The 16,622-nt window shown below is 37.8% G+C and overlaps 1 protein-coding gene across 1 annotated transcript in view; it reads left to right on the top strand.

Annotated features, from left to right (window-relative positions):
* Positions 1–16,363, top strand: part of DUBAI (Deubiquitinating apoptotic inhibitor) — a 378,846-nt gene extending 362,483 nt beyond the window's left edge. Inside the window, exon 10 of the mRNA XM_067140455.2 lies at positions 15,250–16,363. Coding sequence (XP_066996556.2) covers positions 15,250–16,208 — 959 coding nt within the window. The 3' untranslated portion in view covers positions 16,209–16,363. The remainder of the gene's footprint in view (positions 1–15,249) is intronic.
* The last annotated feature ends 259 nt before the right edge of the window (positions 16,364–16,622 follow it).

Raw genomic sequence — 16,622 nt, 5'->3', positions numbered from 1 at the left:
TCTCTTTCCTACCTTTTCCCTTCCTCCTACTTCCACACTTCTCAGCAACAGTTCCCTGTTCCTTACTTTCCGTTGGTTGTTCTACCTGCAGGACTCGTACCAATTTCTCATGGACACCTGTCCTGAATTCTGATCCTGAATAGAGCCCTTGGCCTGCAATCTCATTCCCCTTAGAACATTAGACCACCTGTCCTCTTCAATTCCCCCCTTTCCTTCCCATCCCTCTTTTATACCTCTGTATCCTGCACATTGTTTGAGGGAGGCCTACCTTCTTTCCTGTTTTCTGAGGGAATCCTAGTTACCTCCCTTAAACTCTCCAACTCCTCCCTCATACTCCTCAATGCCTCGCCACACCCGCAGTTCCTACACTTGCACTCCTTAGCCATTCTTTACTGAAAAAATTAAAAAAAAAAAAAAAGAAAACTTATAATGTGCAAAAAAAATGAAAGGAAAGAAATATAGTCGAGGATAGTACATAAAGTACACACTACAATAATGTAATTAATATACTACTACACTACAATACGACTTAGTCGTACTCTATTTTTATCGTACAACACCACAAGAGGATGAAAACTGCTGTTAATTAGTGAAAACCAAATGGAATACACAAGAATTACATAATTCTAACCTTCACTTAAGTCTTCCCTAATTACTACAGCAGAATTCTAGGAAGAGAGTCACTACCAATACATCTACTATACTACACAAAAATTTCACTGTAATAGAATAAGCACACTCATTTCTAATAAGATACTACAGTACACTATCATTTTAAACTACGTTCAGACGTATCCTAATTACTGTAGGTAATTACTAAGCACAAACAGAAATGGAAATTACAATTAAAATTTGAAATTCTCAAAGATTACCAACAAAGCTAAATGCGTAGGCAGATTAATATTAGTAAGTTAATATTTTATCCTTCTGTGCTCTAATAGAAATGAAAACAGCTATTTGGTTAAATGCAGAAGGAGCGAGAGGGCTACTGTACACAAAGGTACACATGAATATATCAGGCAAGATACTATGTAATATACCGTATCTTCACTGCAGTTCTTAACTGAAATGCAGTTATGTTATTTTTACAGCTGGTGGATTACTATTGTTTTCCTTACTACACGGGACGGAGAATAAAAGTGTCCTTAAATGCTGAAGAATATGAGGTTGACTACAAAAATTTCTCTAAAAAACTTTTGTTGAATCTACACCGGGGACTTGAATTGAAATTGTTGTTATATAGGAATTTGATTATTAACTTTTACTCGATTAATAATTGAAGGTGCAGAGTGCGAAGTATGCTGGGGACTTGGAACTACAAATTATCGGAATACAATAATCAGCTGATTCTTGCATTATTGTTTACTCAGCTACCCTATACTCCTTGATCTCATCGGTATGCAACAAACAGTCTTAAACTATTCAAAGACTGTTGAGTAATTCTCCAGTGAAATACCATGTGTTCTCTCCAACAACTTTCATAGAGCATTGTATTATTTGAATAAATTACTTTTTTATGCAAATAGAGGACTTAATGAAATAATATTTTTCTCGTAATCCTGTGATGGAGATCTTTGTTTTGTTGTATAAAACACACTCAAATTGACATTTTTTCCCCCCCTCAGTTCAAATACCCTTTACTTCCTGGGTGAATGTTCCCCAAATTTTCTTCTTTTCTTTGGCTACTACCTTTTTGCAAACACTTTTCACTTCTGTGTATCTTGCTCTACTTTCTTCAGTCTTTTGTGTTTTCCATTCCTTCTAAGTTTTCTTCTTTTCCTTTACTATATATTTCACTCTCTCATTCCACCATGTTGTCCCTTTCTCTCCTACCTTTCCTGATGTTATGCCACATGTTTTCCCTGCACACCTTAGAAACACACTCTTAAAATTATTCCATTCCTGTTCATGGCTAATATTTGTCCCTGGTACCAACTTTTGTAATTCTCTCCTAAATTCTTCTTCCTGGACCTCCTTTTCCTTCAAACTCCAGATCCTAATCTTTCTTTCTTTCTTTCTTTCTTTCTTTCTTTACCTTGCCTACTTTCAACTTTATCACTGCTCTATGGTCACCCCCAAAGGCTTCCTCAGGCATAGCTGTAACATCCATAAGATCTTTCTAATGCCTTTCTTCCACTAATATGTAATCAATCAACATTTTTATTCTTCTGTCTCCCCATCCGTATGTGGTAATCTTTTGGCTATTTTTCCTCTTGAACCATGTGTTTTTTATTAGTTGGTCCCTCGGGTAAAAATCCATTGAAATATCCCCTTCTTGCTTGTTGTTGCCATATCCATATGGCCTCGGAATCTCTTCTCTTTATCGTTCTCATTGCAATTATATTTTGGTGTAAATAAATAACACACGAGATACGTTCGCTTCCTTGCAAAAAAACCCACTTTATTGCTGCTAAGTCTATTCCTTAACACGCAGTTGTGTACAATTATACACAACACTACAATGCTATTAAGGGAAAAAACTCACTGAAGCAATTAACTGTCGATTCTGTCAAGTACAGACATCAACAAATCCTCACAATCACACAGTCGATACTGACATTACAGGTATCAGCCAAATCCACAGCTCACAGTAACACTCACTCTAACCCACACACTTACTCTTTAACTCTCACTCTTGGCTCTCGGCCTGTCAGCTCGATATATATACTGTTCGACGAACAGTCTAGAAGTATCGACTTCTGGAAATGTTCTTGCAGCACTCTAAATGGATCACATCCGAACATACGAGGAACAATTGGTCCACCAGCCTGTCGATTGGATTAGATCAAACTCGAATGTTCGATTACAGTTTACAGACACACGTGGAGAAATTTATAACATCCCTACAGTCTTACTAATAAAAAATCCTTATACAGTTGTTTAACAATTGTATAGTTATACATTGAATAAACCCTGTATAAGCATTGCATACTTTTTTTTACTAATAAATGTGGTATACGCATTTTATTACTATACTGCATTTATACACTTGTTTGAAGCCGTAGGAATCTCTTCCTGCAATTCACTGACGTATTTCTTCTTGTTTATGGTCGCTTTTTCTGGTCCACGAAGCTACTACGCTGGCGTAGCAGGGGGAGAGTTGATACTCCCACGTGCGCGTCCCAGGTTGTGGATAGGGGGGGTGGGGTTTCCTAACCGGCTTGCCGGCGGACTTGAGCGAAATAAAATAGCTCTTCCAGACGAAAGACACAAACCCTGTGGGTGGGGGACGTAGGCGAAGAACACACCCACGGTATTCCCTGCCTGTCGTAAGAGGCGACTAAAAGTGGCGACCAAGGGATGATCGAATTAGAACCATGCGACTGCTTGTACTTAGTACCACCCCATGGGAAACACGATGGGTCGCCCTTACTTGCGCGTAGTACCACTATGTTAGGGACACAATAGGCTTGTGATTAGTAGCGACAGTGTGTGAAACAGGGTGGGTTTTACAGTACCTGTGATTAGTACCACTATATGAGCGACAACATGGTTCTGCCTTGCCTATGATTAGTACCCACTACGTGAGGAACACCACGGGATAGTAAGAGTTCCTGTGATTAGTACACCTAAGTGAGGAACACCATAGGTTTGCATTGCCTGTAAATGGCGCCGCAATGTGAGAAACACCACAGGTCTTTGTTACATGTGTGCATTATATTGCCTTTGAGTATTACCATAATGTGTGGAATACCACGAGTCTATGCTACTCTTCATTAGTACCGCAACATGACAAATACCATGGTTCTACTTTCCTAGCGATAAATACCATTATGAGGGGCCGATGACCTGGATTTTGGATCCCTTTAGACTACAGCCATCATCGATTCAGGATTATGCTTTAGAAGCAGTCCCTTGGTCAGTAATACTATTATTTAACGCTAGTTTCTGGGAATGTGGGGCATTGCGGGTCGGATCCACTGATTGTTTTAAATTCATATCCACCCATTCATTCTTCGTTATCACCTTTTGAATTCTGGTCAGTGGATGATTTTGGTCTTTTAAATTGTAATTACATCTCATGTCATTTTGTACCATTAGGGGCCGATGACCTAGATGTTAGGCTCATTTAAACAACAAGCATCATCATCATCATCATCATCAAGCTTTTGCTGGTTAGGCCTATCTGTGTATACAAATCTTAATAGAATGTTATCAGTTGAAATAGGTGAATATCCAGTTATGTACACAATTTCAAGCTGCATCTAATGCTGTTAACAAAAATAATTGTTAAAAAGTAATCGAGCGTGAAAATATTAATATAATGGAAAGTTACATCAAATAAAAAATACTCATTGCATAGAACCTATTATGTCGTAACTCCCATCCCTTCTTCATTATGTTTGAAATTTTTTCACTGCTGGTAAAGAAACATTTTCCCTTAATGCAGAAATGTTTGATTTTAAAGTTGAGTGATAAAAAATCTCATTATTTGTCTTTCTTATGTCATGTTTGGAAATCGGTATGTACAAGCACGAAAGTCAGTCGCTGTCCAGCATCCTTACTATTAACATTACACGGAGGGCAAAGCAAGGCAAGTGGTCTTCGGATACGGAAGTTATTTTTAAAACAAACGTCTTGTCTTTATCTCTCTTTGTTCTTAATTTATGACAGGAAGAACGTCTCGTTTGTTAGGTTTCACGCGTGACACTGGTGGCTGGCTGGCTGATTTGCCAGTAGGGATCACCCAAACAGTGCGCATTTAAATCTCCAGACAGTTGTATGCAGTGCAGTGTTCATTTTATCAGTAGTATAATATTGATCAAATAAAAATTAGTGGTAAATTTACAATTCTTGAGGACAAGTGGATTGTGTTTGTGAAGCCGGTGTAGTTTGCGAATGCATGCTTGTGCACAATGCACAATCCTCATATTAAGAAGAAACATTCCATAGCAAAGAAAATGAGTGTTCCATAGTAATAATTGTTACTGTTAATAATTACTAACCTCTTTCCACACTCATAGTGCTGTGAAAACTTTAAATTCATAAGATATAAAGCCACCTCTAGGATCTTTCATTATATCATTTCTGACTGTGTTAATGACAGTTCAAGCATACTCCTTTGTAAATCGATATTTAATTTTAAAACTTCCGTCATCTAAGAGGAATGGGTCATTACGCCTCTTAAGTGTTTTATTTTACGAACATTTCCAGCCTCCCTAACCTCAACATATTCTGTTTTCTACTGTGTGTTAAAAATATCGTGGAATTCATTGTTATTTTCCATTCTTTCAATGTGTGCTCAGTGGCTAATTTGGATATTTCACCGTGATTATATTAATGTAGACAGTAAATACCACTAAAATAAACTGATTACTTGTTTCTTTTTTGTCACTCGCTACTATATAACGCTTATACAAGGGTCCTGGTCTGTATAAGTAATTCAGTGAATAACTATAACAAATGTAGGAGGCTTATACACAGTTTATTAGTAACAAATTGTACATAAACAGTGTATAAACCTGGAAGACTGATGACTATAACAGACATATACACAGGAGGCTTATACATGGTTTATTAGTAACAAACTGGTCATAAACAGTGTATAAACCCCATTTATTAGTAAGACTGCTAATGTTTCTACGTATCTGGATAGTAAATCATTACAGTAAGTTTCCAAAAACCTCCGTATGTATGAGAATGATAGAGGATTATACCCACTACACAGATTATGAGGTTAGACGTATTCACAATACGTATTTGAGGTTATACAAACTTACAATACACGTAGCATTTAATAAAAGATCATTGAAAATACAGTATATTAAACATAATAATTGAAGGTTTTACAGGCATCAGGTTATGAATAGGGTGGCATACATACATCTTTCCACTCGTGCATTCAGATCTCCCATTATAATTACTTCCTTGTCTTCAGTGTATTCTTCCACTTCTTCAAGGAATTGTTCTATATTCTCTTCTTTATTTCCAATTTGTGGAGCATATAGATGGAACAGATCTTGTGTTCCTCTCTCAAACTGTATCCTTGCTACAATCATTCTGTCATTGATCTTCTTCACCTCCTCCACATATTCTAGGAAATCCTTTCTAATGATAATTCCTACTCCATTTATTGCATCTTGTCCTGTAAAACAGCCTGTACCCTTCCTTTAGTTTTATTTCCCCTCTTCCTCTCCATTTCGTTTCACTAAGACCAAGGATGGCTACGTCCTCTTTCAGTAACTTTATCAGCTCTTCAGTCTTGTCTGTCAGGGTTAGGATGTTGACTGTCCCAATTTGGATATAATGTGATAAACCACAGTTATCAGCTGATAAACATGGAAAAAGTGTATGGATGGTTCATTTCATATATTTCCCATGGTATTATGGAACTAATATGATCAACAAAACTAAAAGTATGAAAAAGTCTCTTTAAAGTCTTGAAAGTGGAAAAATGTTATTTTAAGAATATGGTGAAAATTTGATTTACCACAAATGGAAATTTTGCAGGTACCTACTCATAAGACATGTAGTACAATACCTTTACAGCTGCAACAGTACAGTTAGTAAACTGTACATTATTAAAGATAAACTGAAGATTAGTATCTATCCTATATTTCTAAATTTGCAATATTGTTCTTACCACAACATAAATGTATGAATACATAATTATGTGAACTCTCCTTTGTGTGGTCCTCCAACACCGGGGGTTTGCAGTGCCTTCAGTTATGCCCCTGCCTAGTATGAAGTCTTTATATGGTGGAAGGAGCACTACTGAAACATATAAGTGCGTGGGAATACACGTTTTATTCATAACCGATTCCCTCCATGTAGAATTACCTCTTTTTTTTTTAAATATTTGTTGATTTGCTCAACTTTCTATCAGCTAAGAACCTCAAAATAGTTAATGCTCTAAGAGAGGGAAGGAGGGGTAGTTGTATCCTAATAAAGCTAAAAGAAATGAAGAAAGATACCAGAGGTAATTCTGATTATAAATGTGATGACACATTGTCTGAAGGCAGACAGTAATGGAGACCATCTAAATCAGCCTCTGTTAGGGAAATATAAATGGTACTCCTGAGCAGAAAACAAGTATTGTGATCTCTGAACAACTATTGTTGGGAGTTAAAACTTTGGGATGGGTTATTTATGTATTTGACCAGATGATTGACAGTTAAAGCCTTCAATCACACATCAAGAAGAGATGTTAGAATTTTATTGAATTTATTTCATTCACCACTGATTTGCATTTAGGGTTGTTGCTCAGGTGATAGATTCCCTGTCACTTGTTTACCTAGTCTTTTCTTGAATGATTTCAAATAAGTTGGAAAATTTATCGAATGCCTTCCTTGGAAAATTATACCAGTCGCGGATTCCTTTCCTTCTAAACAAATATTTGCCCAAATTTGTTCTTTTGAATTCCAGCTTTATATTCAAAAGTGGCAGTTGGAGCTGCGTGGCTTGATGTTCAGAAGTGAAGTGATGGCGTCCATTCTTCATTAAAAATTTGGGTGCATTTTTTAGACTTGATGACCTAGAGCTTCATTTCCTTCAGTGCAAAGGAAAAGTGATGGTCACGGTCTCACACAGAGTGTCGAGGTAGATGTGCTGTGTGTATGACAAATGCCAGACTGGTTTGCAGAACATGTCTTTCCTTTCTGAGAATTGTATTTTTCCTCTTCTAACAATGTGTCAGCACACTAAGAAAATACCTCATGAGGTAGAACATATTGATGTGATATGCTAGTATTGTGGGGCTTGTTCTGACTATGTTTCTTTTACATTTATCTAAAGCAAACATTATTTCAGCTGTCCCTTCTTCATTTTAAGGTAAAATGCAGTAGAATTGTCCTTTTTTCAATTTAAAAAGAGATACATTACTTCAGATTTTAGAGTAAATAAAGATACAGAATGCTGCCTATATTCCCCATTGAGAACATAAAAAAACCTCCTCTGCGAACCATGTGACCTTGCCGCGGTGGGGAGGCTTGCGTGTCCCAATGATGCAGATAGCCGAGCCGCAGGTGCAACCATATCGGATGGGTATCTGTTGAGAGACCAGACTAACGAATGGTTCATCGAAAGGGGGGTAGCAGCCTTTCGGTAGTTGCAAGGGCGGCAGTCTAGATGATTGACTGATATGGCCTTGTAATAATACTCAACATGGCTTAGCTGTGTTGATACTGCTACACGGCTGAAAGCAACGGGAAACTACAGCCGTAACTACCTCCCGAGGACATGCAGCTCTCTCTGTATGAATGATGTACTGATGATGGCTTCCTCCCGGGTAAAATATTCCGGAGGTAAACTAGTCCCCCATTCGGATCTCCGGGTGGGGACTACACAAGAGGGGGCGATCATCAGGAAGAAGGATACTGACATTCTGCGAGTCGGAGCATGGAATGTTAGAAGTTTGAATCGTTGTGATAGGTTAGAGAACCTGAAAAGGGAGATGGATAGGCTAAAGTTAGATGTAGTTGGTATAAGTGAAGTACGTTGGCAGGAAGAACAGGATTTTTGGTCAGGCGACTACCGAATTATAAACACGAAATCAAACAGGGGAAATGCAGGAGTTGGTTTAATAATGAATAAGAAAATAGGGCAGCGGATAAGCTACTACGACCAGGATAGTGAAAGAATTATTGTTGTCAAGATAGACACCAAACCAATGCCCACCACAATAGTGCAGGTCTATATGCCTACTAGTTCAGCGGATGATGAAGAAATTGAAAGAATATATGAGGAGATACAAGATTTAATTCAATATGTAAAAGGTGACGAGAATCTAATTGTGATGGGAGACTGGAATGCAGTGGTAGGCCAAGGAAGAGAAGGTAGTACAGTAGGAGAATTCGGATTGGGACAAAGGAACGAAAGAGGACGTCGGCTGGGTGAATTCTGCACTGATCATAATTTAGTCCTTGCCAATACTTGGTTCAAACACCACAAACGACGGCTGTATACGTGGACGAGACCTGGAGACACTGGAAGGTATCAAATAGACTTCATTATGATTAGGCAGAGATTCAGAAACCAGGTGTTGGATTGCAAAACTTTCCCAGGAGCAGACGTGGACTCTGACCATAACTTCTTGGTCATGTGGTCATGAAATGCCATCTGAAGTTGAAGAAATTGAAGAAAGGAAAGAATGCAAAAAGATGGGATCTAGACAAGTTGAAAGAAAAGTGTGTGAGAGATTGTTTCAAGGAACATGTTAAACAAGGACTAAATGAAAAGGCTGAAGGAAACGCAACAGAGGAAGAGTGGAGAGTCATGAAAAATGAAGTCAGTAGGGCGGCTGAAGAAATGTTAGGAAGGAAGAAAAGATCAACTAAGAATCAGTGGATAACTCAGGAGATACTAGACCTGATTGATGAACGACGAAAATACAAGAATGCTAGAAATGAAGAGGGCAGAAAAGAATACAGGCGATTAAAGAATCAAGTGGATAGAAAGTGCAAGGTAGCTAAGGAAGAATGGCTGAAGGAGAAGTGCAAGGATGTCGAAGACTGTATGGTCTTGGGAAAGGTAGATGCTGCATACAGGAAAATCAAGGAAACCTTTGGAGAAAGGAAATCTAGGTGCATGAATATTAAGAGCTCAGATGGAAAGCCACTTCTAGGGAAAGAAGACAAAGCAGAAAGATGGCAGGAGCATATCCAACAGTTGTATCAAGGTAACGATGTAGATAATTTGGTTCTGGAACATGAAGAGGCTGTTGATGCTGATGAAATGGGAGACCCAATTTTGAGGTCAGAGTTTGACAGAGCTGTGAGTGACCTAAATAGGAACAAGGCACCTGGAATTGATGATATTCCCTCTGAACTACTGACTGCCTTAGAAGAAACCAGCATGGTAAGGTTATTTCATTTAGTGTGCAGGATGTATGAGACAGGAGAAGTCCCATCCGATTTTCGGCAGAATGTTGTTATACCTATTCCCAAGAAAGCCGGTGCTGACAGGTGTGAAAACTACCGCACCATTAGTTTAGTATCTCATGCCTGCAAAATTTTAACACGTATTATTTACAGAAGAATGGAAAAACAAGTTGAAGCTGAGTTGGGAGAAGATCAATTTGGCTTCAGGAGAAATGTAGGAACACGTGAAGCAATCCTGACTTTACGTCTGATCTTAGAGGATCGAATCAAGAAGGACAAGCCCACATACATGGCATTCGTAGATCTAGAAAAGGCATTCGATAATGTTGATTGGAACAAGCTATTTATGATTCTGAGGATGATAGAGATCAGATACTGAGAACGAAGAATTATCTACAATCTGTATAAAAATCAATCTGCAGTGATAAGAATCGGGGGCTTTGAAAAAGAAGCAGCAATCCAGAAAGGAGTGAGGCAAGGCTGCAGTTTATCCCCTCTCCTTTTCAATGTTTACATAGAACAGGCAGTAAAGGAAATCAAAGAGAAATTTGGAAAGGGAATCACAGTCCAAGGAGAGGAAATCAAAACCTTGAGATTTGCCGATGATATTGTTATTTTATCTGTGACTGCAGAAGATCTCGAGAAGTTGCTGATTGGTATGGATGAAGTCTTGGGTAAGGAGTACAAGATGAAAATAAATAAGTCCAAAACAAAAGTAATGGAGTGCAGTCGAACGAAGGCAGGTGATGTAGGAAATATTAGATTAGGAAACGAAGTCTTAAAGGATGTAGATGAATATTGTTACTTGGGTAGTAAAGTAACTAACGATGGCAGAAGTAAGGAGGACATAAAATGCAGACCAGCACAAGCAAGGAAGAGCTTTCTTAAGAAAAAAAATTTGCTCACTTCAAACATTGATATCGGAATTAGAAAGACGTTTTTGAAGACTTTCGTGTGGAGCATGGCATTGTATGAAAGTGAAACATGGACGATAACTAGCTCAGAAAGAAAGAGAATAGAAGCTTTTGAAATGTGGTGTTACAGAAGAATGCTGAAGGTGAGATGGATAGATCGAATCACGAATAAAGAGATACTGAATCGAATTGGTGAGAGGAGATCGATTTGGCTAAATTTGACGAGAAGAAGAGATAGAATGATAGGACACATCTTAAGACACCCAGGACTTGTTCAGTTGGTGTTTGAAGGAAGTGTAGGTGGTAAGAACGGTAGGGGTAGACCAAGGTATGAATATGACAAACAGATTAGAGCAGATGTAGGATGCAATAGTTACGTAGAAATGAAAAGTTAGCACATGATAGGGTGGCATGGAGAGCTGCATCAAACCAGTCTATGGACTGATGACTCAAACATAAAAAATATAGTCAATTAACTTTCTTTTTTGTAGTATACCCCAAATGTACCTTTGAGAAGCCTACTTCAAGTTCATGAAGAGTGAAGAAGATAAAATTGATACATAATTCAGAACATAATGTTTAAAGAAATTGAATATATAGATACAAGTATTATCTCACACCTTAACTTACTTTGGACTCACTTTGAACATTTAGACGCTTGTCGTACTTTCTTCATCTTAGAAAGTTAACACCCTTTGCTTCAGCAATTCCATGACTCCATCCTTTACATCCTTATCAATGTCCAGTCATTTTTATAGCAATGTGTTCCATCACCTTCTGAAACCAAACCAAACCCAACCCCATGGCACAACAGCCCTGGAAGGGCCTTGGCCTGCAGATTACAAGGTGTTGTGTGGTCAGCACAACGAATCCTCTCGGCCGTTATCCTTGGCTCCCAAGACCGGGGCTGCTATCTCACCGTCAGATAGCTCCTCAGTTGTAATCACATAGGCTGAGTGGACCTCGAACCAGCCGTCAGATCCAGGTAAAAATCCCTTGCCTGGGTGGGAATCGAACCTGGGACCTCCGGGTAAGAGGCAGGCACGCTACCCCTACACCACAGGGCCGGCTCATCTCCTGAAACAGTTCATTAAAATGGGAATCAACATCTGTATCAAAGTATAGAAATCGATATTGAAATTGTTCTGTGTAAATGTGTATAGACTGAATGTAGAATTGTAGGCAAAGCTTGGATAATATTGTGGCTAGTTTTTCACTTCACATAGGTAAGCAATTTTGGTAATACGTTAGTTATAAAAGTGCATGTTGATTTTTCTCTTAATGTTATATGTGAAGTATTCTCATCAATTTGCTACTAGCCATTTTTAAATCCTCTCCTACTCCTCATGATTATTACGAGAAATGAATTTCATTATTAACCCGTATTGTCAACCTGGAGCAAGTGTTAGATTTTTTGAGGAAAAATTCCACCTTTACAATACTTAAAATTATTTTATTCCTGTTCAGAGCAGCATCAAAGGGACATGTTTTGTCACTCTGTTGAAGACATCTTCAACCAAACAGCAAAAATAGTTAAGATACACATGAATTTCTTTTTAAAAAATTGAAACAATTTCTTAAATGACATGCCTAATCTCCTCGAGTTATAAACTAAGAACTCAAGTCGAATGGCACAGTTATAGATATACACTTCAAGTGACCTGCATACATTAAAATCAAAAGGTATTTTAAAATTATTTAATAAGACATGATGTTGGTTCTTCAGAGAAGAACATAAAGTTAAAATTAGACTATAGGTATAAAATTGGTTACATTGTCTTTTGGATCATATTGGTAGTTCTTCTTAGACTCTATAAATGCTCAGTTAAAGATACTGAATGATAGTCCAACACTTAGCTGACGGGTTATTATTCTTGATGTTCTAATATTAAGCTTTTGAATTTGGGCTTAATTCAGGTGGAATTCTCTCTCAAATTATTGTGGTTGAATTGCTGGGCTTGGTCTGATTAGTGACTCTGTGTGTTTTGTGGAGTAAGAGAAGTCTAAAAGAGAACAAAATAAAAAGAAAAAACAAGAAAATTTGAAGGGATCTGAAAAGAATCTGAAAACTCTGAAAAAAAAAGTAGTTCACGGTTAATAATAAATATTACAAGTATCTGAGTACTTACTTCCTCGCCTGTCTTTTTTTGGCCCGGCCGACCTGTGTGGGGTCTTGTGTTAGACTACAGGCAGCTGGTTGTCTGCTGAGAGTAGCAAGCATGTGAGTGGAGGCAGGAGGGAGGAGTTGAGGGGGAAGTGAAAGGACAGAAGGCATAGAAAGGTTACGCATATTTGTGGTAGTTTTTACAAAATTTATTAATGACCTCCTCAAAAAATATTGAGATTCTCAGCTATGAGTATTCACATGTTTGATGTTAATCATTCATTTTCATCTATAGAACAAGACTTGTCCATTCTCGAAATAGCCAGCAAATGTGTTCTGTTAAATATACCGGGTCTCTCTTGTAAACCCAGACTGAGTACACGGTGGTTTTACTCTGCGCTACAACAGCTGCCTTAGCCCACTTACATCGCATGCGGCCGCCCTGCTTTAAGCATGTATACAATCTTATATGAAATCTTACGTTATAAAACGTGCTGGAAGTGCCATCCTTCATGAACACCATTAGGATTTTCTGCACACCAATAGCGAGAGTTATGACTGTTCACATAACCAGTAAACTAGGCCTCATCCGAAAAGAACACAAGTTGTGGGTCGAATAAACAATCATTCAGTGATGCAAGACACCACCCGCAATATCTCAGTCTTTTGGCTGGATCGCACATTTTAAACAATGGGCCTGTGCGAACTTGTACAGTTTGATGTGTAACAGCTCTGAAGCTCTGTGTGCAGTAGAAACAGAAACCCCTACTTGTTGCGCTAATTTTGTGAGTGATTTATTAGGTGACCGTTCAAGATTCGTACCAATGTCATCTAGCTTTTCCTCTGTTAAAACAGATCATGTGCGCGCATGTTTTTGAGCACTGAGCCAATAGTTTCAAATTTATTTACAATTACATGAATTTGTGCTCATGAAGATGGCACTTCACTAGAAAGTTGCTGAACAGATGCATCGCATACTCGTCGAGCCGACTTGTATGTAAAATAACTTTTACATACGAAAATACAGTGTAGCAATGATAACTGTCTCATCTGATTCAGACTGGCTATTGATGCTAGGTCGAACACGTGCACGCTCCTTGCAAGGTCAAGAACTATGTGCGCACCTCCCGTACAGCTGCTTAGATCTGGGAGAGTAGAAATGCCGCTGGACAGTCTGGATTCATAGGACACACCCTATGTATGAGAACATTTTTATTAATATATATCAAAGAAGTAACCCAAATAGTAAGTAAAATGAAATATCAGAAACTGTATATAATTAGTATGTTGTAATTACATCTATATAGCAACATTATTACTGTATTGAATAGATGGACATTAAAAGTTTATTTATTGTAATATCAGAAACCCTCAATATTCTTTTGAGGTGAACATTAATACATTTTTTGTAAAAACAACCGCAACAGTTACGCGTAGCCTTTCTACCCCTTCTCCCCTTTCACTTTCCCCTCAACCCCTCCCTCCTGCCGCCACTCACATGCTTGCTACTTCCCAGCAGACTATCAGCTGTCTGTAGTCCAACACATGACTGCACACAGGTCAACCGGGCCAAAAAAAAAAAAAAGACAGGCAAGGAAGTAAGCACCGGTACTCAGATACTTGTAATATTTATGTATTCTTCTCAGATCCCTTCTAAATTTGTTTTTTCTCTTTTTAGACTTCTCTTACTCCATAACTTCTCCATATATCACACAGAGCCACTAATTAGACCGAGCCCAGCAATTCAACCACAATAATTTGAGTTCCACCTGAATTAAGCTAACTTCAAAACATAGTATTAGAACATCAAGAATAATAACTCGTCAGCTAATTGTTGAACTATCATTTTTATCTGAGGATTTACAGGTCTAAAAAACTTATCAATATGATCCAAAGACAAGGTAACCAATTTTATACCTTGAAGTCTTATTTTAAATTTATGATCTTCTCTGAAGTTCCAACATAATGACTCTTTAAATTATTTTAAAAATGTGTTTTGATTTTAATGTTTGCAGGTCACTTGAAGTGTATATCTTTAACTGTGCCATTTGACTATAGTTCTTAGTTTGTAGCCCAAGAAGATTAGACATGTCACTTAAGAAATAGTTTAGACTTTTTGTTTTTTGAAATTCATGTGTATCTTTACTATTTTTGCTGTTTGGATGAAGATGTCTCCTACAGAGAGACAAAATTGTGCCTTTGATGCTGTCTAAAAAGGAATAAAATAATTTTAAGTATTGTAAAGGTGGAATTTTTCTTCAGATAAAATCCTTAACACTTATCCTTCATGATTTATGACCTTTTAACATAAACATTCCTTATTTCCTTGGCTATTATGTAAAATCTTCTACCTGCTCATTCACGAATGTATGGAATTGTTATATTATTTGTCCTTTTTTATTCTTCCTTTCAGAACAGTCTCTCAATTTCGTGGCCCTACCAAATGAAGAATCAAGTACTTCCGCCCACAAAGAAAAAACGGGAAATGAGAAAGAAAGCAAAGATGTTGCAAATGGAATTGTTCTTAGCGGTGAAGACCATGTTCCAGGGAACACTCCTGAGATTTTTTTGGGGAGAATATGTACGACATACAAGTGCCTCAAATGTCAATCTCATTCATCTCATAAGGATCTGTTTACAGATCTGCAGCTATGCTTTCCTGACAGCATTATGGAAAATAAGGAACCTGTTAGTATACAGAATCTTCTTGATCTATACTTACAACCTGAAGATCTCAAAGGTGATAATTTATATGACTGTACTAAATGTGAAGGTTTGCAGGAGGGATTAAAGTCAATTGAAATTTCCTGTTCACCTTCACATTTGATTATCATACTTAAAGTTTTCGCATATGACAGTGTTACACGAACAAGAAAGAAATTGTTGCCAAATGTTCAGTGCTCAAGAACCATACACTTACATGCTTCTGACAGTAACAACATTACAGCTGAAGAGTATCAGCTCTATGCAATTGTGGCCCACAAAGGTGGTTCTATAGATGCTGGTCACTATGTGACATTTGCACAGGATGAGACTGGTATGTGGTCGGTCTTCAATGATGAGGTAGTGAAACAAACATCATTTGAAGATGTCTTAGACAAGTCTTGTAGTCATACTCCATACCTGTTGTTTTATCAGAAGATTACTGAAAAACTTCAGGTAGAGGTAAATCAGTCTTCGATCACAGACCTGCAACCTCATCTGATGGAAATGATTAGAGCGGAAAATTTGCGCTACAGAAATGAGATCCAGTCAAAAAGGAAAAGTTCCTCAAGGCGTTTGTTTCAAAGAGACAAAGATGACTTCGACCCTCCCAGCAGCTGTGGTGGTGGACTGGGCCTAGGTCAAACGTCAAGCCACTGTGTCTTTTAAAATGCAGTTGGTCATACTTATGACATTTGTCCCAGCAGCCTTTGTGTGTCTGAGAATGTGAAATTGGATAGTACTTATTCCAAACATTTGGACTGCTTGGCTAGAGCATAAGTTTTTAACATACAGTACCTGACCTAGGCCAAAAATGCTTAGGGGCTTGGCTACACATGTCTGCCCGTATTGTTTTACAATATAGCAGATTTATGATGGAAATATTCATGTATCCCCCAGACAACAGTTTTAAGGTATATTCTACACACAAAAAAAAACTTTTAGTGCTCAGGCAAGTATACTAACAAAACCTAATTCTGTATATGTAGGAAGGTGATAATGAACAGCATAAACATATTAAGAACTTGGCTACAGCCTTCATCAGTCAAATAATTATGATACATGCATGAATTATTATTTTAT

The sequence above is a fragment of the Anabrus simplex genome, chromosome 2 (genome assembly GCF_040414725.1).
Source record: "Anabrus simplex isolate iqAnaSimp1 chromosome 2, ASM4041472v1, whole genome shotgun sequence".
Classification (NCBI taxonomy): Eukaryota; Metazoa; Arthropoda; class Insecta; order Orthoptera; family Tettigoniidae; genus Anabrus; species Anabrus simplex.
The sequence above is the reverse complement of the archived record's forward strand: the minus strand, read 5'-3'. Positions and strand labels throughout refer to the sequence as shown.